General features: G+C 43.1%; 1 protein-coding gene across 2 annotated transcripts in view; it reads left to right on the top strand.

Annotated features, from left to right (window-relative positions):
* LOC142889661 (protein MTSS 2-like) overlaps positions 1–26318 on the top strand; it is a 60602-nt gene that overhangs the window by 21893 nt on the left and 12391 nt on the right. For both annotated transcript variants that reach the window (XM_076028452.1, XM_076028453.1), the window contains exons 4-7: positions 18595–18679; positions 19331–19422; positions 21076–21150; positions 24193–24350. In XM_076028452.1, the coding sequence (XP_075884567.1) occupies positions 18595–18679; positions 19331–19422; positions 21076–21150; positions 24193–24350 (410 nt within the window). The remainder of the gene's footprint in view (positions 1–18594; positions 18680–19330; positions 19423–21075; positions 21151–24192; positions 24351–26318) is intronic.

Genomic DNA, 26318 nt, shown 5'->3' with positions numbered 1-26318 from the left:
TGTTGTGGGTGGTGGTGGTGGTGGTGGTGCCATAGGGAATCCTGATAATGTACTGTTCACAAACAGAAATAAAGAGGACACAGACCAGAACAGTTGAAGATTGTATAACGCGATGGTGACGAAAAGACAGAGGGGTCCTTGCTCTGGGGAGCATTCAGTGCAGTGCAGTGAAAAGGGAGTGAAATGGACAGAAGACTGTTGTGGACAAGTGCAGAGGAAGCCTTCAGTGGAAGGCCTGCACTTCCACTCAGCCAGAGCGACAAATCCCTACATCTCGTTTGTTTTTCTGATAGAACCCAGTGACATTAACTAATGTACCTTTCCATCAGCACAAATAGCAACCTCTTTTCATGTAACACGGACTGGAGTTGGAGCACTTGAGACTGGTCTTGTTCTCCAGATGACTTTTTAAGGGTCTCAGCTTGATCTCGGACTCGGAGGTATTTTTCCTGGGTCTCGTCTCAGTCTCGCACTGGGCCGACTCGGCTTTTTGATCCGGACCGGTCGAGACTCAGCCAACACTGCAATGACTGATAATAAAAACAAAAGAAAGCTTTTGTTTCACCTTCTCATCCCCAGAGCCACCAAGAAGTTGAGGACAGCCACCATGAATGAAATCAAAGGAAATTATTAAAAGATACCTTGCTGAAAAGAAATGTTGCTGCTCCATTCATGTTGAAGCAAACTTACTGGTCATTTATTCTGTTTTGTTGGACATATCAAAAGACTGTAATATATACAGCCTTGGTCTTGTCTTGATCTCGGTACTCTCAGGTCTCGATAATGTCTTGGTCTGGGTTGGTTGTTGCGGGTCTTCGTTACGACACTAACATGGACATTCGACGCCGTGGCGTAACAAGAAATAATCCATGAACTATTCAACAAACTCAACAATGATGAATGACATCTTTGGTAACTGGCAAAAACTGCAGATGAACACAATGTGTGAATGAATGCATGGTTGTTGTTTTTTTGTTTTTGTTTTTGTTTTTTGTTTTTTTACAAAATACGGTTTGTAAGAGGAGCATCTGTGTGTGTGTGTGTGTGTGTGTGTGTGTGTGTGTGTGTGTGTGTGTGTGTGTGTGTTAGGAGACAGGGAAGTCCCTGTGGCATGCTGCTGCTGCTGTTTGCTGCTGCTGCTACTGCTGCTGCATTAAAGGCCAGTAAAACAATAGGGAGCAGTCAAATAATTAACAAAGGCAAAAGAAAAGCACAGTAAACTACAACGTGATGCAATAAAACAGGCCCAAATGGCTGAGTGCGGCGTTCCTTTCCTTCAAAGCTGTTGGTTTTTTATTTTCTGCTGACTGGAAATGCGGCTGTTCACTCAGTGTAATAAAAGAAGTTTCATCACCGACCCATTAATTAACCGAGACGGCTGCCTGGCCGATTCTTTGGAGGGAGGAAGAGCACAAACGCATAGAAGCGTGGCCATTTAAGAGACGCACATACACGCGCACACACACACACACACAATCATACACACACTTTGGACGCTGTGAGAGTATGCTCTCCCTGAGTCACCTCACAGTGTGGTAGTAGTGGAACACCCAAAATGAACCCTGAGCTGCCTCCTATACCAGGGGTAGGCAAACTGTGACGGGGGGGTGGGATCACATATGGCCCCGTTAAAGCTTTTTAATCCGGCCCAACACGTGAAGAAATGATATTGATAGTTATTCAATCATATGATAGCTGTATTTCATCAATTCTTTTCAGTGTTCCAAGAGCCATTTCAATGAAGAGCTAAATCCCGTTGGGGTTTCAGAGACCCTTTTTTTTTTTTTGTAACTTTGCTTTGGTTTATTTTCAATTTACAACAAAGCACAACTTTTCTACATATCCCATGTTTTGAACACTCCATCCATCTGCTGTCCCCTGCTCTGTCAAATTTTAGAAGCCACTGTGGCCCACCAGTCAAAAACTTTGCACCGCCCCTGCTCTAGAATGAGCAACTGCGACTGCGCAAATGCACGATCGCGGTTCAAGCCTGCGCAATGACACGCGGTGGGGACAATGGAGCCGATGGGCGTCGCAACTCTCCAGAAAAAAAGTGGCTTTTATTACTTGATATTTTCTGAGCCTGTGGCTGGCGCGCCCCTCCTTCTCTGGCTCTGACACGGCTCGCTCGTCCATCCAGCCAATCGCCAACAAGTGGGATCACATTTACGAGCGCGGTTGCCAGGCAACAAGGGGGGAAAGGAGAAAGAGGGAGACTGTGGGAAAGAGATGGAAGTGGTGGCACAAGGAAAAAAAATAGCTGTTGTTGCCAAGAGGAGTGGTGGTGGTGGTGGTGTGTGTGTGTGTGTGTGTGTGTCGGTGGGGGGGGGTGGTCTGAGCAGGATGGCTTAATTGCGTTTCACAGATAGTGCAGGCAGCCATTCATTCACAGTCAGCTGGAGACACGCCTGACCCGGAGCGGCTGCACTGCCGCTCTCGTCTTCAACAGCACTGGTTAGTGACGTGAGAGTGATTCTACACCCAGCTGATGACCTTACCTTCTCCCAGTGGTTAGGGTTACAAAACAAAGGCCTAACATTGGGATCATATGTATGTATATATGTATATATATATATATATATATATATATATATATATATATATATTTATATATATATATATACATATATATATATATATATATATATTTATATATGTATATATATATATATATATATATATATATATATATATGTATATATTTATGTATATGTATATATATATATATATATATTTGTTTTTTTGTTTTTTTGTTTTTTTGTTGTTTTTTTTTTAAAAAAGAAGGAAACTACCCAACCAAAACCGTTCTGCGATCCACCATTTTTGGGTTGCAACCCACCAGTTTAGAAATGCTACCTTAGTCCCACTGCACTGCATGTATCAACTTCACACCAGCTCCCACTTTGACTCCACGTCCTCCACTGGTGTCCCAGCCCTGCAGCGCGGCTGAGGAAGCACCTCAGAGCTCTCGGAACCACTGCAGAGGACAGCGGGTTTTCCCTGGTAACACTGGAAGCATGTGCGCGTCATTCTTTTTTCTTTCTTTTTTTCTCTCCTATAACTGCATCTGAGGCGCAAAATAGCAACAGTAAAACGAGACCCGGCTCCTTCCCTCCTTCACACTCTCTCTTTCTTTGCGTCCTATATTCTTCATTATTTTTTTTTCTCCTTTGCTTTCCTGTCTAAGTAGGTCATGGCTGAGAGCCCTGCTGTTGATGAACGCTCAAAAAGTGTTTTGCTTTTTAATTAAGCTTCAGCCGAAACTGCACGAGACGGTCTCTCTCGCTTCTTCCCTTCTTCCTTCCATCTCCAGCGTTCACTCCATGTGCATCCTCCCTCCCTACTTCCACAGTGTGGCGTGTGGCTCTCCACTTACATTCTGCCTCCCATGATTGCAATTATTTTCTTCTTTTTTTTTCGCGTTTTTGTTTGCTCCAGCAGTTCTCTCCATCCATCTCTCTCTCTCTCTCTCTCTCTCTCTCTTTGATGATCTCTGGCAACTCTCTAAGGACATTTCCTGATGTCACAGTGCAGTATTGTCCCAGGGGTCAGTGACACAACACATGCTCTGTTGGGCGTGAGCACACACGCGCACGCACGCACGCACACACACGAACGCACGCACGCACGCCACACGCACACACACACACACACACACACACATTAGCCTCACTTAGTAGGCATGGGAAGCTAAGCTCGGTGGGTCTTCGGTCTGTTTTATGAGACACGAAGCTGGACGGAGCAGAGAAGCCAGTGTGTGAAATACCCGTCAGTATTCGGGGAGGGGGTGGGTGGGGGTTTACCTGACAGGGGACCAAAAAAATAGTGAATATTTAGAAAGAATCATAAATCATCTTAGACGAGATCTGAATGACCATTAGTGACAATATGTTTTTCTAGCTTTTTGAAAAAAACACGAGACCCCTTTAAATACTGCTTTGTTGCTTTCAGGGGGTCTAATGGATTATGGAGTCTCATGGGTTTATGACCCCCCCCCACACACACACACACACACACTGGTGAGAAGCTTTTTGTGACAATGTCTGCCTGCGATGCCACTGCTGTTGAACTATTTGTTTATTTTCCCGTTTATCACGCAGGAACTTGATGTGCGCGATGTAGCGCAAAAAAAAAAACAACCCAAAGTTATTCTGATGGTCGGGGCTGTGTGAGGGCTCGTGCATTTGTGAACATTTTTGTGTCCACCTCCAGTTTGTGGATGTTGGGTGTTAATCCGCAGCATTAGCGGCCCTCAGCCAGGCGTGATAACTGGTGTGGCTGCTGCTGCTGCTGCTGCTGCTGCTGCTGCTGCTGCTGGCTCAGCTCCTCTAAACTCTGGACATTTAATGATAGCCATGGGCTTAGTGGGAACTTGCTTCAGCAGTACACTTCACACTCCACTACACTGCAGCTCAACTAACTTGGCCAGTTTTGCCAGTTATAACGTGCCGGACCACAATTCCACCTTTCCGCTGTTCACACTGGTTCACAGTGGGAATACTTACCAGCACTGAATCCCAATGTATTGAGGCCCTGTTTAGACAGACACTTTTTTTGGAACCGATAACTTTCGAAAACGCTCAAGAAAACCAAAACGCATTTGCATGAAGCCGTCTTCAAAGATCTCCCTTTACACGGAAACGCTTCTGCCTCAATATCCCAGTCCGCCGACTCCAAAAGAAAGTAAATAGAAAGTAAATCAGACGGTTTGCAAATCGCTTTGGTTGTGTTTATTTTCCCTTTGCATTCAATCCAAGAGCACCGTGTAATGGGACATCTTTAGTAGCAGTAACGCAAATCAGTTGCTCGACATTGTTGTTGTTGTTGTTGTTGTGAGTGGTCGTCTGTGCCTCGGGTTGCAAGGTGGGGAGGTGGGGATGTGGGGTGCCTTCGCCCTAAAACAGCTGGGAGAGGCTCCAGCAGACCCCCGTCACCCTGAATAGGAATAAGCGGGTATGGAAGATGAATGAATGAATGAATAATCTTTTACCGCTTACACCAAGCCGGGCAGGGCAGCGTGTTCAAACATTCCCACCCTGGGCAGCGTTTTCCGAAAATGCGCCTTTAGGTGCCAGCTAATGCTGTTTGTAAAGTTTATTCGTCCCATACATGGTGTAGGTGGTACGTCAGCAGTAGTAATATCAGCTGTTCTTCTCCTGGCGGGTTTTTGAATGAGCTGAGAGGGTGAGGGAGGGGAACATCCTACTGTGCTGCTTGCATTTTGCAGCTCACGTGTCACTTTGGGTGTTCTGCCACCTTTGGTACTCACACAAGATGCACGGAAAAGTTCAAGATGAGGAAATCGTCCCATTGTTTGTGTTTGAGCTGCAATAAATATACAATATGCGCTCGGAGCCTTGACTCATTGACAACCAGCGCGTCCGACAGGTACAACATTTTTCCCTCACTTAGCCTCCGTGGCTATATTTTTTTGATAGTTGATCGGATAGTCGCTCAACAGTGTGGTTTCAGTGAAAATGGCGGCTTGGTGTAAATGCAGGGTGTGGTGTTTCAGAGAAAACCGTCTTAGTTTGAAACCTCCTACGAGCTATCATCCACTGATGAGTGCAGCTGTTTCTTTTCTTTTTCTTTGTCTAGTTATCAGGCATGATATGTGTCCAGCCGATAAATCAAGGCTCCAAGCATCTCAAATGCTGCTGTTGTATCTTACTGGTCAATCTATAAATGGTAACACCTTCATTTGGAGCCATATGGACTTGAGGCCACATGTCCATATGCTTAACAGCGCCACCGGCAGGATTCCAGGTGGCCACCATGTGGGGGTGTAAGACTGAATCTCTCGCTGCAGTTGCCTGTGGAATTGGAAGAGTGGCAGAACACCCCTGAAGTGACAACAGTGGGGAAATGCCTCTCAGGTTGGAGAAGCAACCGACACTTTTTAGTTGCGTCAAATGATTCTGCTCCCGTCGGTCTTTGATAATGTGCAAGCGTGTGGAATTCAGCTTTTGTTATTGTCATTTCCAAATGTATCCTCTGCTTGTGCTGAGTCATTTGCTCAGCCGCGGGATGCACTGTCATGGTGTCAGGGCTCCACACACAGCGGTGCGCTTCTTATTTTGGACTCACTCTTTCACCCTACTTCTTTTTTTTTCTCATCAAAGTTTTGCTTTGGAAATTCACCTTTTCAAATTCTACACCTCGCAAACAGTTTCGGCTTTAGAAATACGTACTAAAGAAAGAGTAGTGAATATTACGAATGGGAATGGGATGCTTCCTCTTCTTCTTTAAACATTATTCTTTAGTATTCTTTATTGTCATCACAGTTTATTAACACATTGTACATATTATTGCAATTTGCTGTGAGTAGAGATGACAATGTTTTGTTTTGTGTGAATAATCTCCCAGTGATTGAGTGTTGAACCAGTCCAAATAGCAACGGCGAGGAAAACACCACGGGAGATACTAAAAGTTCATTTCCACAAGCAAAAGAGCATCATTGATCATTTTACCTCCAAGTAAGAATTGCTGTCATGATTTGATTTTTCTCGTATCAACGTCTCGATTTATTTCAATATCAACAAAGACAAGCACGACATGACAGTGGCGTTTCACCGCGACCTCTCTGGCCTGATTTTACCCCGGGCAAGCTGGTCTCTCTGAGGAGAGTGGCTACGGCCTGCAGGGAGGTCAGGAGAGGCAAAGAGGAGCATTTGATGGGCACACTATATTACCCATAATGCTATATTTAGACCACTGCAGTGTGTGACTCAGCACAGCCAAACCTCACACTGATCTGTGACAGCGCTGCCTAAACAGGCAACTAACCACTAGCGCGCACAATGTGATGAATGCTTCGTGGTCATGGTGCGTGAGCTGTGAGATCGCCATGTCAGATTGTGCTTTTAGAGTAGAATGGAGTAGAAAATAGTAGAAGAGGACGCCTTGATTAATCTCACATTGGAAAAAAAAAATTATATTGTAAGAAAGGAAAATAGTATGAAAAAAGACACACTGAGTTTACCTGACCGCCATTCTTATTATATGCATAATTTAGCCTGTTAGCCTTCGAAAAGAAAACCTATCTGCAGAATTATTGGTGTCATAATATGGGGACTGTGTGCGCATGTTTGTGTGTGTGTGTGTGTGTGTGTGTGTGTGTGTGTGTTGCTTCCCTTCTCCTTGTTTACTGGCTGAGGTGGCCACACCTCATGTTAATGCATGCAAATCTCTTCTTCCTCCCTGCCTCCATTACCATTGCACCCCTCCTCCTCCTCCTCCTCCTCCTCCTCCTCCTCCTCCACTGCCACCCCCTCCTGAGACCATGTCAGTAAACAACAACCAACGGGGAGGGGAGTGGACACCTTTCATGCAACCAAAATGTTGGCTACATTTCAAGGGTGTAAAGAAAACATTGCAGAAGGGTGCAGGGTCGGTTTGTCCACCAGCGCAAACAAGAGTTTAGATTTGATCTTAAATTCTTGTTTGCATATTGAAGGGGTTTAGCGCTCACTGTACCAGAAGCTGCTGAGGAGGTGCAGGCCGCCAGTCTGTTGGTTTCTTTGCGATCTAGTGAAATGATATCACATATGGAGTCCTTCATATCCGTTGTGCAGTGTTTGCAATGAACCTTAAGGCGCTCTCCTGCCTTTAGGTTGAGCACATTAACATCTCCCATGCAGGCAACACAATGCTAATAAGACCGTCAGCATTAGCATTAGGCCTGTAAACACGCTGTATCGTGAAGCTACATTTTCTAAGTGGATGCACGGTGACGTGCGACTGCGCCTTGTGCCGAATCGGTGACGTGCAGTTGGTAAGCACAGCTCTCCATGCAAGGGACGAGCATCAGCGATGTTGGTCACGTTACCAAGCCTCTCTACGTGCACTGCATTGCAAGTTAATGGGGAAAAGCAGGCCGAAACGAGCAGTGCCTCCCCCAGGGCCTTGCGTGATGTGGGTATGGAGCTTTTCCCGTCCCCCAGCTCCGCTCACTCCACAAACGTAGCGGTTACCGGTTAGCTGGTTGAGTAAATGTCTGAAACCATCAATCGACTTGAATCGACTAAAAAAAAAAAATTCACCTGCAAATGTCCTAATTGGAGGCCCTGTTCCCTTACCTTTACTGTAGTTGAACCAATGCATTGGTTCCACTGTTGTGTTTTACAGGGAAGCTTATTATGTCACACAGGGGCGCTGCTAGCTACTTTGTGCTCCATGGCTAAAAATTGGTACATACACGTTTGATAGCCTTCGTTTGATGCGACAGTGGCTTTTTCCCAGCCACTGTCGCATCCTGCTTGCTCCGGGGGCCCGGTTGGTTCTCTCTGATTGTATAAAGCGCTTTGAGACGCCTTTGGTTGTGATTTAGCGCCGTACAAATAAAAGTTTATTATTATTATTATTATAGCGGTATCCTCTGTTTCCCCTGGTTAACGGTGCCGCAGGTTAAACACTTTAGATGACGCCAAGAAATAAGCCACTCTGCTGATTTGTATGGCTATAAAACAGTTCTGTCCTGCAGGACAAAGTGATTTTTATGAAGGTCGTGACAACGTCTTTGTTTTGGCTCTTTGATGACCAGCTGGCTGGCAGTGTGTTTCAATGCATTAACCAGCACTTTAGAATGACAGCAATGTGATATTTAAGGTACTTGGATATGTACTTTGCTTTACACGATCACGACTTTTGTGCCGATCACGATCGGTGAGTTCAAATAAACCGATAACCGATCACCGATCCGATCACGTGAGGAGCAATATTTAAATGACTTGTTTATGTAGACCCCTCGCCTTCTCACTTTCCCGACTATACGGACGAGCACTGTCTAAAGAGTTTTGCTATAGCATCCGTTTCGGAGTTTGCTTTTCTTTTTCTTTCTCCGCGCTGCGTTTCTTGAACTCGACGTGCTCCTCCGTGTGTATCTTTTCTAAGTGCCTGATTAAATTTGTCGTGTTGAATTTTTTTTTTTTGCCGATGTTCCCCCGCGAGGTACTGTAGCGTTGCATATATTGCAGATAGCTTGTGCTATGTCTGTTTCTCTCACTTTGAAAAACTTCCACACCTCCGAGGCGTTTGTTTGTATCGCCCATGGATGTTGCTGTCGTGAAGATTCAAAGAAACTTTATTGTCCGTCACAAGGCGACAGTACTCAAAACGGGAAGAGGCACGAAGACGAAAATGAAGTTTTTTGAATCATGAATCATTAGCTCTCGGATACAAACAAATAAACATGTCGATGCTGTGAAACTACTTTGGAGGAAATGAGACAGATTAAAAAAGTTTCAACACGACCATGACGTCATTGATCGGTGATTCATGACATGACGCCCGATCACGAACGTTTCAAAAAATGCCAAATATCGGCCGATCCGATATTGCCGATATGTTTGGTGTAAAGCCTAATATGTACACAGCCTATGTGGCCACGAAGCAGAAAGTGACATCACACCAGTATGTCAACACCTCTTCCGTTCTGCAGCACCCCTGCTTCTGCACCTCATCAATAAACAGGGAAATTGCAGCAAAAGGTCCTCGCTCGACGCTAATGAGTTAGAAATCGTCCGAACGTCAAGTTTGCATTATTGTCTGCTTACGTCAGTGTGTAACACTGTCAGCAAAACTGCGCTGGGTCTGTTATACCTGATAAATCTCTCAGCTGATTGCTACTCAGTGAACGTTCACTGCTAAGTATACCAGAGGCCGCCACAGGCATGCAGGTAGACATAGACACTGCATAACATGACACTGCATAAACCTGCTGCAACTCCTCAATTACGTCATTTATTTTTTTTTCCGACTGCCATGTGCTGAACAGAACAACTTTAAGTTCATAGTAAAATCAACATCAATCAATCAAAAAGAAAGTCAGGCAAATCCCTGCTAACTTTGTGCTTCCCCCCTTTCTCTTATTACATATTCTTTGTTCCATGCTAATGGAAGCCTGTCTGGCTATTTTTTCCCAGTTTGGTATTTAAAGCCCTACAAACAGTCCTTTCCCAAAGCACTTGGCCACTGTGGGAGCTTTTACTTCAGTCATGCCTTCGTCTCTGGGGAGAGATAGTTTCCATATATTTCAATTTGTATGTTCACATTTTATTTATGTGTGTGTGTGTGTGTGTGTGTGTGTGTGTGTGTGTGTGTGTGTGTGTGTCGTTGAAGAGAGATTTAAAGCTCCTGTAATCAAAGCCAGAGATTCTGCATGCTTTCCCAGGCTCGACTGACTGCTCACTCCCAGTGAACTGGCACACTGCCTCCACAGCGTCCTGCATCCCAATGGATCCCAGTCTGAGGGGCTTTGGACCATGTGCACATTTGTGCTCGTAGGAAGTTTGTTTCAAAAATGTCCCCATTGATGCGTGGTCAGTGGAGTCTTTATCACTGTGCCATTCGTTTACACTTTATTTTCTTTATTGATGTCATTTTGGAGACAGAGGTATTTGACTGCACCCGTTGCAGCCTATTTGATGGAGTGGAGCATGCATTAAAAATGGTCTGGGCAATGCTGTCAAGTGCTTTTTGCTCTTTTCTAACTGGAGGTTCTAACAGGAGGTTCTAACAGGAGGTTCTAGCAGGAGGTTCTAACTGGAGGTTCTAACTGGAGGTTCTAACAGGAGGTTCTAACAGGAGGTTCTAACAGGAGGTTCTAGCAGGAGGTTCTAACAGGAGGTTCTAACAGGAGGTTCTTGCTCTATAGCTGTTGGTACTTTCAAGAAGGGTGAGGTGTCCGTTGGCGTGTTCGTCGAGGGCCGGTGCTCTTCAATCTGTAGATGCTTTCTTTTTAATCCTTCATTCAAATACGTAATTATTCACAGTCTCACGCTGATGATAAACAGTTTTAAATCTCTGACTCTTCTGTTCCAGTAAACAAGCTCATTAATTCCATCAATGACATCACATTGAATGTAACTGGCATTACTTTATTAGGTCCTAAAGCCTTTAGACACATTTTAACTTAAAATGAAATAAAATAAATAAAAACCGGAAACTCTCGGTGGGTGTCGGCCTCTCGTCCGCCAGCCGCCGCTTTACACTATTGCCCACTTATTGGATTCAAACAAGTGGGCAACAATTTAAACTTAAAAGAAAAGCATGAACAGGGGCAACATGTGCGTTCTGGTGATCTTTGACATCAGTTCACGTGAGGTTGCTCGTCTGGAGTCAGTGATCAAAAATAAGAATTCATGTAAAATGCTGTGAGTCAGGGGGGGGGATCACCTCTGACTGCCAAAACTGTCTTTTAACTTGCAATTCAATCTCTGCTTTCTGCTGTCCATCAGCTGAATGTAAATACAGGTGTTGAATTATGACTTGTGTAATGTATCTAGAAATGTTTGAACAAGAAAAGATAAGACAATATAAGGAACACAAAGGATACAACGTAGCGATTGCCTTAATTGTGTAATAGGTAAAACCTGCTGAATTTAACCTCCCATGAAAATACCTCATTTTCTCCCATATGCATTGTGTTAAAAACCAGCATCATCACCGGGCCGGATGATGAATTTAAAATGGATTATATTAGATTTAGTGTTATAATTACTGTAATTACTGTATACTTGTTTGTATTGTTTTTAGAGCTGCAACAGCTAAATTTCCCAGTTTGGGATCAATAAAGTAAATCTATCTATCTATCTATCTATCTATCTATCTATCTGTCTGTCTGTCTGTCTGTCTGTCTGTCTGTCTGTCTGTCAATCTGTCTATCTATCTATCCATCTATCTATCTATCTATCTGTCTGTCTGCCTGTCTGTCTGTCTGTCTGTCTGTCTGTCTGTCTATCTATCTATCTATCTATCTATCTATCTATCTGTCTGTCTGTCTGTCTGTCTGTCTGTCTGTCAATCTGTCTATCTATCTATCTGTCTGTCTGTCTATCAATCTATCTATCTATCTATCTATCTATCTATCTATCTATCTATCTATCTTCAGATTGTAAACCCGTCCCAACCATGGCCCCTAGTGGCCTCTCGGCAGACGCACTGCGAAGCATTCCTTCCTTCCTTCCTTCCTTCCTTCCTTCCTTCCTTCCTTCCTTCCTTCCTTCAGCATGCAGCGTTTGAGGTTTACCGTACGTGGTTTAACCCCCGGAATGGTGTCGATGTTGTCATACTGGAGACTGATGGTTTGTTTTGGTGTGGCTGACTGGTTGCCTGCTTGTCTGGGAAGCTCCGCTGTCTGAAGTGAGAGCAGGATCTGCGCCTCATGAATTATTCCCCTTTATCTGGCACTGTTAGCACTGCGGTCTCGCTGCCTCGGCCTCGGTCGGCCCGCCTCACTTTTAATCCCCTCTCCTCATCACCTCCTCCTCCTCTTCCTCCTCCTCCATCTCCTTCTCCTTCTCCTCTGCCCAGCTACCTCCTGCTCTCACCATCCTCTGTGTGTTGTGTGACCGCAGAGATGCTGCTGTCAGGGGGAATAAATGAGGCTGCTGCAGACGTCTGTAACCTTGGCAACTGCAGCCTCGCTTGATCCTGCATCGCGAAGTCTCCCTCGTCCAGACGCACCTCCGACATTAAAAGCAGCACCGTCATTCCTGGCTCCTGCGTGCCATTCGTACAACCTCATGGGTGTCACCGCGGGGAGGAGAGGGTGGGGGATGGGTTGGCAGTGGGAGGCAATGCAAAATTCTCTCTCTGGTTTGCAGAAACGAAAATTATTTATTTAAAAAAGCAAGCTAAACTAAACCAAGGGTGTCCTTAAAGGAAAAAAAAAATAGCAAAAACCAAAGCAGGAAACCTAACAAGAAAAAACAGACAAGGCAGGACTAAAGAAAACCATGATGAGAACCTAAGAGGAACATTGGACAACAGACCAGAACCAGAATAAAGAAGCAATGATTCAACAGGACTATTCATACCAGATGGATCGGGGGGAACATAGTGACAAAATCAAGGGCCGACAAAAAATGTGGGAAAACAGAAACAGGATGTAAAGCACAGAAACATACAAGGAGATGAGACTATCAAAATAAAACAGGAAACACAAAAACAGAGATGTGATCATGACACTGGGGGCTCTACTCCATTTTGTTTCCTAATCGTGATGTCACGACCCCTACATTTATTACACAAAAACAAAGAACGCTAGCCCAACTTTCTATCATGTCTAGTCAATAAATTATTAAAATTACTGAATTGAATTGGTTCTCCTGCAAAATGAATGCCCAACATTTTATATATATATATAAAATGTTGGGCATATATATATATATATATATATATATATATATATATATATATATATATATATATATATATATATATATATATACATATATATATACATATACACATACATGTATATATATATATATATATGTATGTACACGCACACGCACATATTAGGGCTGTCAAACAATTTCTTCATTTTAATCGCGATTAATCGCAGGATCTTCATAGTTAACTGTGATCAAGAGCAGTTTGAATTGCATGGGTAAAATTCTGTTATTTAGCATTTCAAGGCAGTTTTAACCCCATAATGTAAAGTATTTATGTCCAGAAATGGGTCAGAGGGACCGACTATAGGTCTCCTAGCACCTGCAACCTGTTCTCAAAATATTATCCAATGACTTGTGGTTCAAAGTGCATAGTGTGTCTGACTTTGTTCTTTATCTCATTTTATTAATAAAAGCCTTTAAAAAATAATGAGGACGTCAAAATTATTAAGCATTATGCATTATGCACTAAAATTGTGACTAAAATGCCTTTAAGACCACCCTGTCTAACTTTCAATTTTTATTGTTGACTGTATTATTATATCGACAGGCATTCCGCACACTGGTTAGATTGATTTCTGCTTTTATACACAACAAAATCTGAAAAAAAAAGCCAACTGAAGCAACCACAGTGTCATTCTGCTCCCGCTCTGAACCTTATCTGGGTGGGTCGCGTTTTCAAAAATACACAACACAGGCATATTTCACAGGGAGGCCTTGGAGACAGGAAGCAGATAAAAAGCAGGAAATACAGCCGGAGAGAAGCAGGAGTGAGAGAGAGGAAGGGAGGAGGGAGAGTGAAGTCATACACATAAATGAAAGGATCATTAGCAGGGCTGATTGATGTGTTTCTCACCCTAAATATTTAGTTCCACAGGTCTGATAACAATGGAGGAGAACATCTGTAACATCTGTTACTGATACCACAACACAATTTATTATTATTATTATTATTATTATTATTATTATTATTATTATTATTATTATTATTATTATTATTATTATCATCATTATCATTATTATTATTATTATTACTACAGTCTATTAATGATTTTTTCAATGGACATCCTGGTTCCTGCCCAGGTGGAGGTTGAGAGGCAGACAGAGACGTGGTTCACCTCTTTCAGTAGGTGTTGAAATGCTGAAGGACAAAGGTTTGAATAGAAACTAAGTTCTGTACATTTAAGTGACACAGATGCACACAGTGCTTACATGTGTCTACGTGTGTGTGTCCGTGTGTGTGTAGTGTCAGTGTCTGCGTGCGTTTGTGCGTGCTTGATCTCAACATTTATGATGGTCCTCTTCCTGTTTGTCAGTAATGACTGCGCCTCTCAGACTCCATGAAAGATCAACAACAGCATGCACGCACGCACGCACGCACGCACATACACACGCACGCACACACACACACACACACACCCACACACACATTCTGTGGAGAGGTTCCCCCACTAGCATTTAGTTCATTAAAATGTGTGAGGCAGCGCCTCTCAGCTCCGTGCTTCCTCGTCTCTCTCCACTCGTTTTCCCAGTTCTCTCCTCCGTCCCTCCTTTGCATTCATCAGATATGTTTTGGTGTTGTTGTTTTTTTTTGCCTGCTGCCACAGTCTCGCCATAGGTAGGCGGACTAAATGACGCTCTCAACACCGTTAAAAAAACTGCGCAGTTGATTAACTGTGTGTGTGTGTGTGTGTGTGAGAGAGAGAGAGAGACTGGGGGAGGGGGGAGGGAGGAAGGGGCGGGGAGGGGAGGGGAGCTCTTCTCCATGAATGGTTGCTGGGTAGAACAGGAGGAGTGAAGGAGGAATTTGTTAATTATGAATGAAGCGCTTCTCTAGATGTGAATAACACATCATGTGTGTGTGTGTGTGTGTGAATGTGAAGCGATGTATCTAAGGGACTGTCCTTTAATTGCTTTATGATTGATCACAAGGTTGCTGGTTTGAATCTGTCCTGTTGTCTCTGCGATGCGATGCATTACACTTCATTGATAAATGAGGAAGACCTTGCACGTTCATCCAAGCCAAGGAAGATCATTTGGGGAAAACATTACAGCGAACCTGTCAGCAAAAGGCTTCGGTTTGGGTTGTAGGATTGATAGCACAAGTCTGGTTTAGCACGGGGCTGGGACAGCTTTTTAGACTGGTGGGGCCACAACGGGTTCTAAACTTTGACAGAGGGAGCAGGGAGAGATGGATGGAGTGATTTGGGGTGAATTCCAATGCCTCCCTTAACCCTCAATCTCAACCCTCAATCTCAAAAATGCGCGCTCCCGCGAGGTGCAAGTGCTGTCCCGATTCTAAGAACGTCAAGTTGAGGGAGGAGTTTAAGGGCTGTATCGCCCTCAATATTGAGATTCTCCGGCACCACCCTTGGCAGTAAGGGCTACCCAGAAGGCATTGCGTGTTTTCGCCAAGACATCTTCGAAAAAGATGGCGACGAAAAAAGCGAGCTACAAATGGAAGTATTTTCTTAGCTAATGAAGATATAAATATTACGAAACCATTTTATTGTCTTAGTTTTTATGTTTTTATGGATTATTGACATTGTTGTTGCGTAACATTTATTTATTTCTTTTACTTTACGAGGTTTGTCAGCCGGACTGACGGTCCCGGCTTCACGTTACTTGTATACATCGTTGTGTAGCGACGGAGGACTTCTTCTTTTTAAGTCTTCTTCTTCTTCTTCTCTTTCTTCTTTGTCCTGTCTTCTTGACTGACTGGACGTAGCTTTGGCGTAAGGCCGCCCCCCACAGTCTGAAGACGTAACTGCACTTAAGGGGTGTCCCATTTCTAAGCCCTTACGCTTATTTTTGAGGGCCAAGATTGAGGTTTAAGGGCGAGGGTCGAGATTGAGGAGTTAAGGGAGGAATTGGAATTGGCCCTTGGTGACCCACCTCATTGGAGAAACAAAATATATCATGGGATGTGTATAAAACCTGTGCTTTCACGCCAATTGGAAATGAACCAAAGCAAAGTTACAACCAGATCATTCTCTTTGAAGCCCTACGGTATTTAGCTCTTTATTGAAATGACTCTGAAATCACTGAACAAAAATACAGATACAGCTAGTTTATGACTTGCGGACTATTGATATCATTTCTTCAAGTATCGGTGGGCCGGATTGAAAAGCTAAACGGGCCGCATATATCCCCCGAGCCGTAGTTTGCCCACCCGTGGTTTAGCACACACACACGCAAAAAAAGTTGATTTCATTTTCATATCATGTCAACATGAACACACCTGCGTCTTTGCGTCAGGCTGATGAAATTTTTACAAATGAATATTATCAGCTATAGCATATTAGCTTTTTATCAAAGATGTGTTTGAAGCATCACATCTTGCTTTGCTCACATTGTTCAAAATGACATCAGGTTGCACACAGACTGGGACTGTCATGGCAGCAAACACCAGTGTGAGGTCACGCTGCTCTTTGGATGTTTCAACTCAGGACAAATCAGCCTTTGAATGCATGTTGGTGCTGCTGTGACTGAGTGAGTGGCTAATGGTAACATTAATGATCATAATTATTAAGGCAATTTTCCCCAATGTGGGATTAATAAAGGCATTCTATTCTATTCTATTCTATTCTGTTAGAGCAAAACAAATCACATATTTAAAGTTCTGCCGAGCATCTAAGCTTGTTGAAGCTTTGCTGTTTATAAACGACCAGAAAATATCCAACATTTACAGTATTGAGCAAACGGGAGGGAGGCGATGGGTTACGAGGGGAACGCGACTTCAAAGTAGTAAACATAGGAACGACCTTGAAGAGTTTCTGCATATCTGTTACCGGTGTCAAATTATGGAACAGTCTAAGTAAAGAAATCAAGCAAAGTTCAAATATCAATCAGTTTAAAAAAAAAAAAAATACAAAACAATATTGTTTCAGAGATATAAGGAATCATGGTTCATTTCAATTATCATGCACGGCACACTGATTTGCTGTTGATGATCTTGTATTATCAATGAGGTACTGATAGGAGACAGATGAGCTTAAGTGAACTTGACTGTGTGTGTGTGTGTGTGTGTGTGTGTGTGTGTATACACATATGTATATCCTTTATTTATATTTGGAGAGAGGGGTGACAGCTAACAAGCTAACTTCTCAAACCTTCCAATAGCTCACTTGTTCTCTTTTCTGTGAAATTTTCTTTCTACATTATGTTATGTTCAGAAATTGTTTAATAGCAGTTAGGAAGCCTTATCAAACTTGAATCGAATAGTCTGAAGAATGCTGCTTCTTCAGTTGTGAATTCATGATTACATTAGATGCTGTCATGTACCCCGCTAAAAATCCCTCTTCGACTGCTGGTTAACCCAAATTTTTCCAGTGTGCAAGGTTCAGGGGAAGCGGTGCTCACTGTGTTCCCTAGGCGCTGTGGGCCCAACCTTTGCTGCTAACAGTCTTTAAATGCACCGCGTGGGAAGAAGGATTAAATTGCATTTTTTTTTTTTTCTCGCCGGCACTCCACCAGCACGCCGGCCACGGTGGCTCTCAGCACCGTGTTTGGAAGTCAGCAATCTCTGCCGTGAAGTCTGAACCGACTGCACTTCCGGGGGTCAACTTTTTCCACACGGAATTACTCGGCCTTAAAATAGACTCTTGTTTACAGTTGCAGGTTAGCCGCTGGTGAAACGGGGTCTCTGAGCGGGTTGGCTCTCTGTCTCTCTCTCTCTCTCTCTCTCTGTCTCTCTCTCTCTCTCTCTCTCTCTCACACACACACACACTCAGTGCACGAGACACTGCATGTGGCATGTGCAGCAGACGTGGGCAAACTTTGGGCGGGCTGGATGGAGAAATGATATTAATTGTCAATAAGTCATAAACCAGCTGTATCTCATCCATTTTTTCAGTGTTTTCAGAGTCATTTCAATAAAGAGCGAAACACCGTGGTGCTTCACAGACACAGACTTTGTTGTAACTTCGCTTTGGTTCATTTTCAATTGGCATGAAAGCACGTTTTATACATAACCCATGGTATATTTTGTTTCTCCGATGAGGTGGGTCACCAAAACACTCCACCCATCTGCTCCTGCTCCAGCCTCCCCTCAGTCACATTTTAGAACCAACTGTGGCCCCACCTGACAAAATGTTTTCCCAGCGCTGACGCACACGATCTCAGAGTCTCGGTGGAGCAAATCGAGGTCCTTTGTAAATAGTGGCTCAGTATAAATGGAGACAAAGGGTTTGGCAAGTGGCCATCTGTCCTGAGGATGGAAGTCTCTATTTTAGCATTTACTTCACACAGCACTTTATTAGATGTTCTATAAATATTGATTCCTGCTTTGTTTAAATAACATGCCACAAACAGAAAGGAGCCCTGCGAGGCACGAGTGCAGTGAGACGCCGTGTCTTCGAGCGAAGCCGTGTCCCTGTGTTGACTCTACCGGATGAACCGGGCTGCTCTGTGTTCCCAGGGGCGACCAGAGACATCGGCTCAGCGCTGACCAGGATGTGCATGCGCCACCGCAGCATTGAGGCCAAACTTCGGCAGTTCACCAAGTAAGATACGCAACCTTCCCTGCCTTTTCAAAAGTTATACTTAGGCTTTATATATGTATATCTGTTTTGTTTTTTAGAATCAGAAGAAACAATTACACTAACCCTAACAGTATTGTTTTTTGATAAGAATGGAGGGGGCGCCACACAATAAAAGATATCTGTCTCCGACTTGATTAGACACGAAAGAATAAACAAAAAGAGTTCAGGGGATTTTTGTTTGGGATTTTTGGGTGTGAGATGACATTTCGGAATGCACCTAAAATGCTCCACAACTGTTACAAGTGAACTTCATGTGACCGTCTTCATTTTTTGCATGACCAACTCTAAACTCTTCAGTGCTGAACGCGTAACATTTTGTTCTCCAAAAAAGTGATTGACTACAACACAACACAACACAACACAACACCGGACCCAGGAATCAACCACAAAAGTATCTGATTCAATGACAGTTTGTATCTAAACTCGGCATCATGCTGTTCACATTATCAGTTGTAGAGACGTTGATATTTTTTGTTGTGGTATACTCACCACTGCTGTTAGCTTTCTGTTTTCATAAATAATACTTCCCTCCACTTAAACAACCTATGTTCCCTACAGAATATCAGCTTGGCACAATCCTTTCTGTCTAACTTGTCCTTATCACTCCTCTAGTGCTTTGATGGAGAGTCTCATCAACCCACTTCAGGACAAGATTGAGGACTGGAAGAAGACAGCCAACCAGTTGGACAAGGATCACGCCAAAGGTGGGTTTTCCTTTAAAAACTCTCACATGAAATATTACTACAGCGAGACATTGCAATCCAATTTGTCATTAACATACTTGTTAAACATTCAGGCTGGGAAGGTTGTAGATAGATAGAATGGCCATGACAAGCAGTGTCAGGCTTGGGTACCGAGCTGAAGCCTCAAAAAGGCCAAAGAGCCTTGAGGATTCTGATTGCTGCAATAAATGTAATGGAAAAAATGAGCCATGGAGGTGGTGGGACTTCACAGTAGGGCCCCTGTGGTTTAAGACCACTAGTTGGATCAGATACACTTGAAACAAAAACACAGAAGGGTGGAGTGGGTCCACGATGTGTGAATCCTGTATCTATCTATCAATCTATCTATCAATGTATCTATCTATCTATCTATCTATCTATCTATCTATCGATCAATCGGTCTGTCTGTCTGTCTGTCGGTCGGTCGGTCGGTCGGTCGATCGATCTGTCTGTCTGTCTGTCTGTCTGTCTGTCGGTCGGTCGGTCGGTCGGTCAATTGATCAATCTATCTATCTATCAATCTATCTATCTATCTATCTATCTATTTATCTATTTATCTATCGATCTATCTGATTGAAGGAAAAAAAAACTAAAACATGCATAACACCAGTGGCTCTGTCTCAATTCAGGGTCTGCATCCTTTGACGGCCGACGAACCCAAACCCGCCTCCCCAGTAACCAAATGGTTGCGTCACCTCCGTTCCCTTCTGTTGGCAAACCCCAGAAGTGACGTTTTTATAGCACCCAAGCTAACCATTGGTTCGCCATCCAACCATGGCGTTGGATGTTCAAATAAGTAAAAACTCTACGTTGAAAACCTAATATTTTATGTGAGATTTGATAAATTTGTGTGTCGTGTCTTTGCGAGTAGATAGCGCCATTTCAGCTGACTTCCCAGGATGCTTTGCAGCAGCATGCTAAGGAGTCTGCGAAGGACAGCAGCGGTGCATCCTCTGAATCGGCTGGAGGCATTTGAAGGGCGCATTTGGAGCATCCGAATTTCAGTGGATTGGGACAGGCCTTCGCTCAGTGCTCTGACGTAACTGAGCCTCAAATGCAGGCTTCGGAGGACGCAGAGCCTGAATTGAGACACAGTCATAGAGGGAGGCAGTACAGCAGCAGTAAAGGTTGGACAAGCACTTGAGCTGGATTACTAATGGGCAGAGCAGGTGTGTGTCGAGGTTGAAGCGGACCAAAGTGAGAGACAGGGAGCAGGGATGGAGCCCAGAACACTGAGACAGTGTACAAGCACAACAACTGAAGTGTTTGTGATGAACCAAAGGATTTTCAATTTCTATCGTTTGGCTCGTATTAGCTTGTATGTCAGCTTGCACTGCAGAAGGTCTTTGGAATAAAGATGAAGAACTGTCATTAGCAGGGTGACTAAATGCATTTTATATTAGCAAGAGAACTACAATATCGCTTTGCTAATGAAAGAAAGTCCATGGTTGGGTCCCCGGATGGATTTACTGACAGCCAATCAGCAAATACTAAATGTTGTTGAAGGCTCAATTCATATGCGATCTGTCCAGTTGTTTGTGTGTTGTCTACCTGTTTTGCTCACGTGAATATTGGACCCGTTGAGACCTTTTTTACTTTCTTGGCACTGAAGAATGTGTTCATCCTTGTTCCCAGAGTACAAGAGGTCACGGCACGAGATCAAGAAGAAGTCATCTGACACCATGAAGCTACAGAAGAAAGCTCGGAAAGGTAACACGCCACCGACTGTTGGACGGAGGAGGCAGATGTTCCTCCTCTATGTTATTGTTTTAGCTAATTGACAACACAATCAGTCAGCTCTGTCAGACCCAGGCGTGTTTGTATGTTTGTCCTTTGGCTATGGCAGCACAATTATTCAACACATCACGTTCACCGAAGATTTAAAGCAAAGACAGCGAGAGAGTTCTTTCATTTATTCACAGCTCAGTCAAAGAGCAACGGCGCGATACAAGGTTAGACATTCTCCGAGTGATGTTGCCATCTAGTGGTAGCAACGAGTATGTCAAGCCTCCTTTCACCCCCTAGTTGTCCTCCAACAGTCTACCCAGAGATGGAGCAACCAATAGTAATTAGCGCCCTCCTGTACAACAGCTCTCATTAAGTTGCCAGGCAGATACAGATACAGAGATGCACTCAAATGCTACAACGCTAAAGCAAACACCAAGGAAAAAAAACACAACCAGGAAACAATGTTGCTGCATCTCACATTTTGGACGAACGTTCCTTGAAACAAAGCCGACATATAATTGCATGTCTTCACTGTATATTGTCTGCTGTGGATATTAGGAAGCACTGGCTGGGTAGAAAGAGAAGAGTGACTCTAGCGCCCCCCTTTTGCTGCGATGCGCCTTGTTTGCTGCTGATGCTTGGCGGTGTTATTATTGTGCGTGCGAGTAGAATTTCTGGCTGCGGCGCTGCTATGTTGCACACTAACCTGCGGCCCTGCGGCACTGTGGCTCACACTAACCTTAACAATGAGTTTTTTGCTCTTTCTGCTCTCTCCACCCCGACCCTGCCCCCCCCCCCCCCCTTTCTCTCTACTTATGTCACTTCCCCTTTTTGCTGTCTCCCTGTTTCCCTGTCTCTGTCTCTCCCACACCTCCGCTGTGGTATTCTGTCTCCCTGTAATAGAGATTCAGGGTAAGTATCACGTGCCCACTAGCTAGCTAATCCCCACCCCCCCCCCCACCCCCCCAAACATTCCAAGCCCTCTTCCAGAGATTACTACACAAAGAATGCACATGGTTTCAATAGTAGCAGCACTGAACTCAGTTCATCCTCTCAATGCCATGCTCGTATTTCTTGCCTCACTGCATATTTGTGTTTACAAGCAGTGTGCGAACGGAATGCCGGGGAGTCTGGGGGTGTCAGACACCCCCCTGATTAACCCATCAGACCCCCTGAAAGCCTCAAAGCAAAACTTTAAGGGGGTCTATATATATATATAAATACATATATATTCTGAAAATCACTCGGTTGGTTGGTTAGCAGGTTTAAGTGAAGAAAAAAAAAAAACATGTCTTTTTTTTTTTACAAGGTTAAAATATATGTAATTGTTCAAGGTTCATAAATAAATACATATACTAATTTCTAGCAACTAAAAGGAACTATTAGATTAATTAATGTCTTCGGACCTTTTTGTGACAGGCGTCATCTCCAGCTCGTGCAGACACTGCCCTCTGCTGGTCTCTTACTCATACTACTGTCTTACTGTCTATCCGTCAATAGAAAAACATGTTCACATAGGTGGCCAATGAGATTGGAACAGCTGAATGTGACAGAAAGTGTCCTCTAGTGGCAAGACTGATTTTTCATTTCTTGCATCAATTTCTCCTCTTCCTCAAGGCAATCAGTGTTTATCTCGTCCAGGGGTGGGCAAAGGTTTTGACCGGTGCACCACAGTGGGCTCTAAACTTTTACAGAGAGGGTGGAGCAGCAGCAGATGGACGGAGTGTTTTGGTGCCCCACCTCATAGGAGGAAAACATGTATCATGGGATATGTGGAAAACATGTGCTTTGATGTCAATTGAAGATGAACCAAAGCAAAGTTCCAACAAAACCAGTGTGCGGTACTCAGCTCTTTATTGAAACGACCCTTAGAACCCCCCCAAAAAATGGATGAAACAGTTATTTTATGTCTTACATACTATTAATATCATTTCTTCAAGCTCAGCGAACCGGATTAAAAAGCTTAATGGGCTGCATATGGCCCCCGGGCCGTAGTTTGCCCGCACCTGGTCTATATAGCCAATGATTCTGCATGTTTTAGAATTACGGCATGAAAAACACACCAGAATGAGTGATTTCCCCTCAAGTCCGCCCTCCCAATAAGAGACTCCAGAGCTGCAGCTTCCTGCAGTTCTCCAGCTGTGTGAGAAGTTGCAGTTGTGTGCCTCCGCTCCATGCGCAGAATAATTGCCTTTCTCCTCCTCCACTTCCTTGCGTGCTTGCCATGAGCTTTGTAGTCGCCCAGCAGGGTGTTCGCCCGCCCTCATCTGTTGCTCTCACATTTCACCCAAACTGTTTTGCATGCTGTAAATATAGCCTTTCATGGCTATATTTACACACACACACACACGTTGTTGCACACTGCTCCACTAATAATGTTTGGCAAAACCGCATTTGCAGTGGGCTTTGCTCTGTTGTTGCAGCTGACGTGAGCTGATCTGTTCTGGGCCGGGATATCTTGGTGATCCTGGCTCAATTTATCTGTGATACGGTTGTACAAAAATGGGATAGGTGGAAGTGGAATATGTTATGGTATCAGTTGCCATGGAGATTTATTCCGTGGGGTGAGCCTGCTCCAGACCAGGCTAAATTCCAGCATCTATTAATCTCACCCCTTCTCTCAGCACACTGCCACCACCAATGGATAGCACTAGTTATTCCACTGAACACTACACATTGTTATCATAGTCAACTACTGTCATTATATCAATATTTGGAATCATTTAATTTCAATCATTACAGATAAATTAGTTGAGATAATGTTGCAATCGTTAGATAATTTATAACATAATAATAATAATAATAATAATAATAATAATAATAATAATATATTTTTTTCTCTTTAAGACTATCATTTATTTCTCTACCTCTTCCAGTCCTCCCTCCTCTTCATCAGCCCACCTTCCTCCCTCCTCCTACTCCTAATCCATGCCACGTCTCACTTTCTAACACAGTCTCAACCAAACTCCAGCCCATTTCTTTTTTTTTTGGCTGATCTCTAACTCCTCTGTTGTGGTGCGGCAGGCCGAGGGGACCTGCAGCCCCAGCTGGACAGTGCCATGCAGGACGTGACTGACATGTGCCTGCTGATGGAGGAGACGGAGAAGCAGGCGGTGCGCCGGGCCCTCGTGGAGGAGAGGGGCCGCTTCTGCACCTTCATCGGCTTCCTCCAGCCGGTCGTGGTGAGGGGGGGAGGAGAAGGGGGGTTGGGGTGGAAACCGCAGGGCCACAGGTGGTGGGCCTTCTTTTCCAAGGAGATGATGATTCCAAAACTGATGTTGATGATGATTCCAAAAATGATAAATAAACAACATTTATATATGTCAGTATGTAGATAACTGTAAATAATCCAACTTTCCAGAAGATGTAAATATCTGGCTTTTTCCTTTCTTACTCTACAAATATTCTAATATTTTAACTTTTTAAAACTTTTAAAACTTTTACATTTTTTTCTTTATTTCCTTTTAATTAATGTAATTTTCCTTCTTTTTGCAGTATTCCATTGCTGTCATTATCCAAATTTCCCAAATGTGGGATTAACATAGGTGTTCTATTCTATTCTATTCTATTCTATTCTATTCCAAAAGGGCGGACAGGCTAAAACTGTATGAATTTAATCCAGGAGAGAGAACCACCGTCTCTCCAGCGGATGGCCACTGACTTTACTTTCAGTTGAAGACGACGCTCACTGGCCACTTTCTTCAACTGCTTTGAGGCCGGACACGTTGTTCCGTTCAGAGATGCTGTTCTGCAGACCTTTGGCTGTAACCAGTGGCTGTTTGAGTTGCTATTGCCTTTCTACAGTCTCCAACCAGTCTGCCCATTCTGACCTCTGACCCCTGACATCAATGAGGCATTTTCCTATGCTGCTCACTGGATGTTTTTCTTGTTTCGGTACCCTGGAGCGATGGTGGATAAGCAGTTCAAAGTCACTTTAATCCGCTGTCTTTCTCATTCTGTCGCTGTGTCCTCTTCACCGCAGCTACGTGGTTAAACACCTTGTGTTGCTGCCATACAATTGGCTCATTGGCTTGTGTGAACAGGCTTAGGGTATCTGGGTATCGGTACCAATTCAGGTACTGGTACGATACCCTATACAGCTACCAGTTCAGGTATCGGTACCGATACTTGTATTGGTATAGGGTATTGATAACGATACAAGATACTGGTATTATTATATTATTATTATATAATAATAATAATAATAATAATAATAATTATTATTATTATTATTATTATTATTATTATTATTATTATTATTATTATATTATTATTATCATTATTATTATTATTATTATTATTATTATTATTATTATTATGGCATAGGTACCAATACTGGCATTGGTATTATTGTTCTCTGGCATGTTTTTATAGAACAAGTTACATTGCCCCCGTGACCCTGAGCTCAGGAAGAAGCAGGCATAGAAAATGAATGAATGAATGAATTAAGTTATTTTTATTTTATTTTATTTTATTTTATTCATTTATTTATTTCGAACATGAAGGTAAAGAGAACTAAAAAGGATACAAAACCAAAACACACAAAAGAAAAGAAAAAAAATTATAAATCAAAGAGCAAGGTAAGAATAAATAAGCAAACACCAGTGAACAAAACAAGAGAATGATGTTGTTCGTGTTTGAAAAGGGGTACGAAGAAGTAGAAACTTATATTTACATACCCCTAGACTCAAATGAAAATACAAAATTATGACTAAACTAAGTTTATATAACAGAAAATAGTTAACAGAAAACATCAGAGTTCAACTCTCGCCGGTATCAATGCCTATACATACATATACCTGTATAGTAATCATCATCATAATAGTAATAATAACAAGAATAAGAATAAGAATAACACTAATAATAACACTAATAATAATAAGAATGATAGTTGGTCAGTTTACAATATTATTACATCCACTGAATATTATTTTTTTTATATTTTATCTTAAATAGTGCTAGGTTTGGACTGTAATATCCAAAACCCAAAACCCAATCTATTCCATAGTTTGATACCCAGGATTGATATACAAAAGCCTCTTTTGGTTGTACGGATACTGCGGACCTTTAAGTTAAATTGACCCCTAAGCCTATAAGTTACATTGCAGTACAAACGCAAATTTAAAATAATTGTTGTATACACATATATC

This window comes from Nelusetta ayraudi, unplaced genomic scaffold, assembly GCF_046127955.1.
Source record: "Nelusetta ayraudi isolate G7.1 ecotype Tasmania unplaced genomic scaffold, CSIRO-AGI_Nayr_v1 ptg000023l, whole genome shotgun sequence".
Taxonomy (NCBI): domain Eukaryota; kingdom Metazoa; phylum Chordata; class Actinopteri; order Tetraodontiformes; family Monacanthidae; genus Nelusetta; species Nelusetta ayraudi.
The sequence above is the reverse complement of the archived record's forward strand: the minus strand, read 5'-3'. Positions and strand labels throughout refer to the sequence as shown.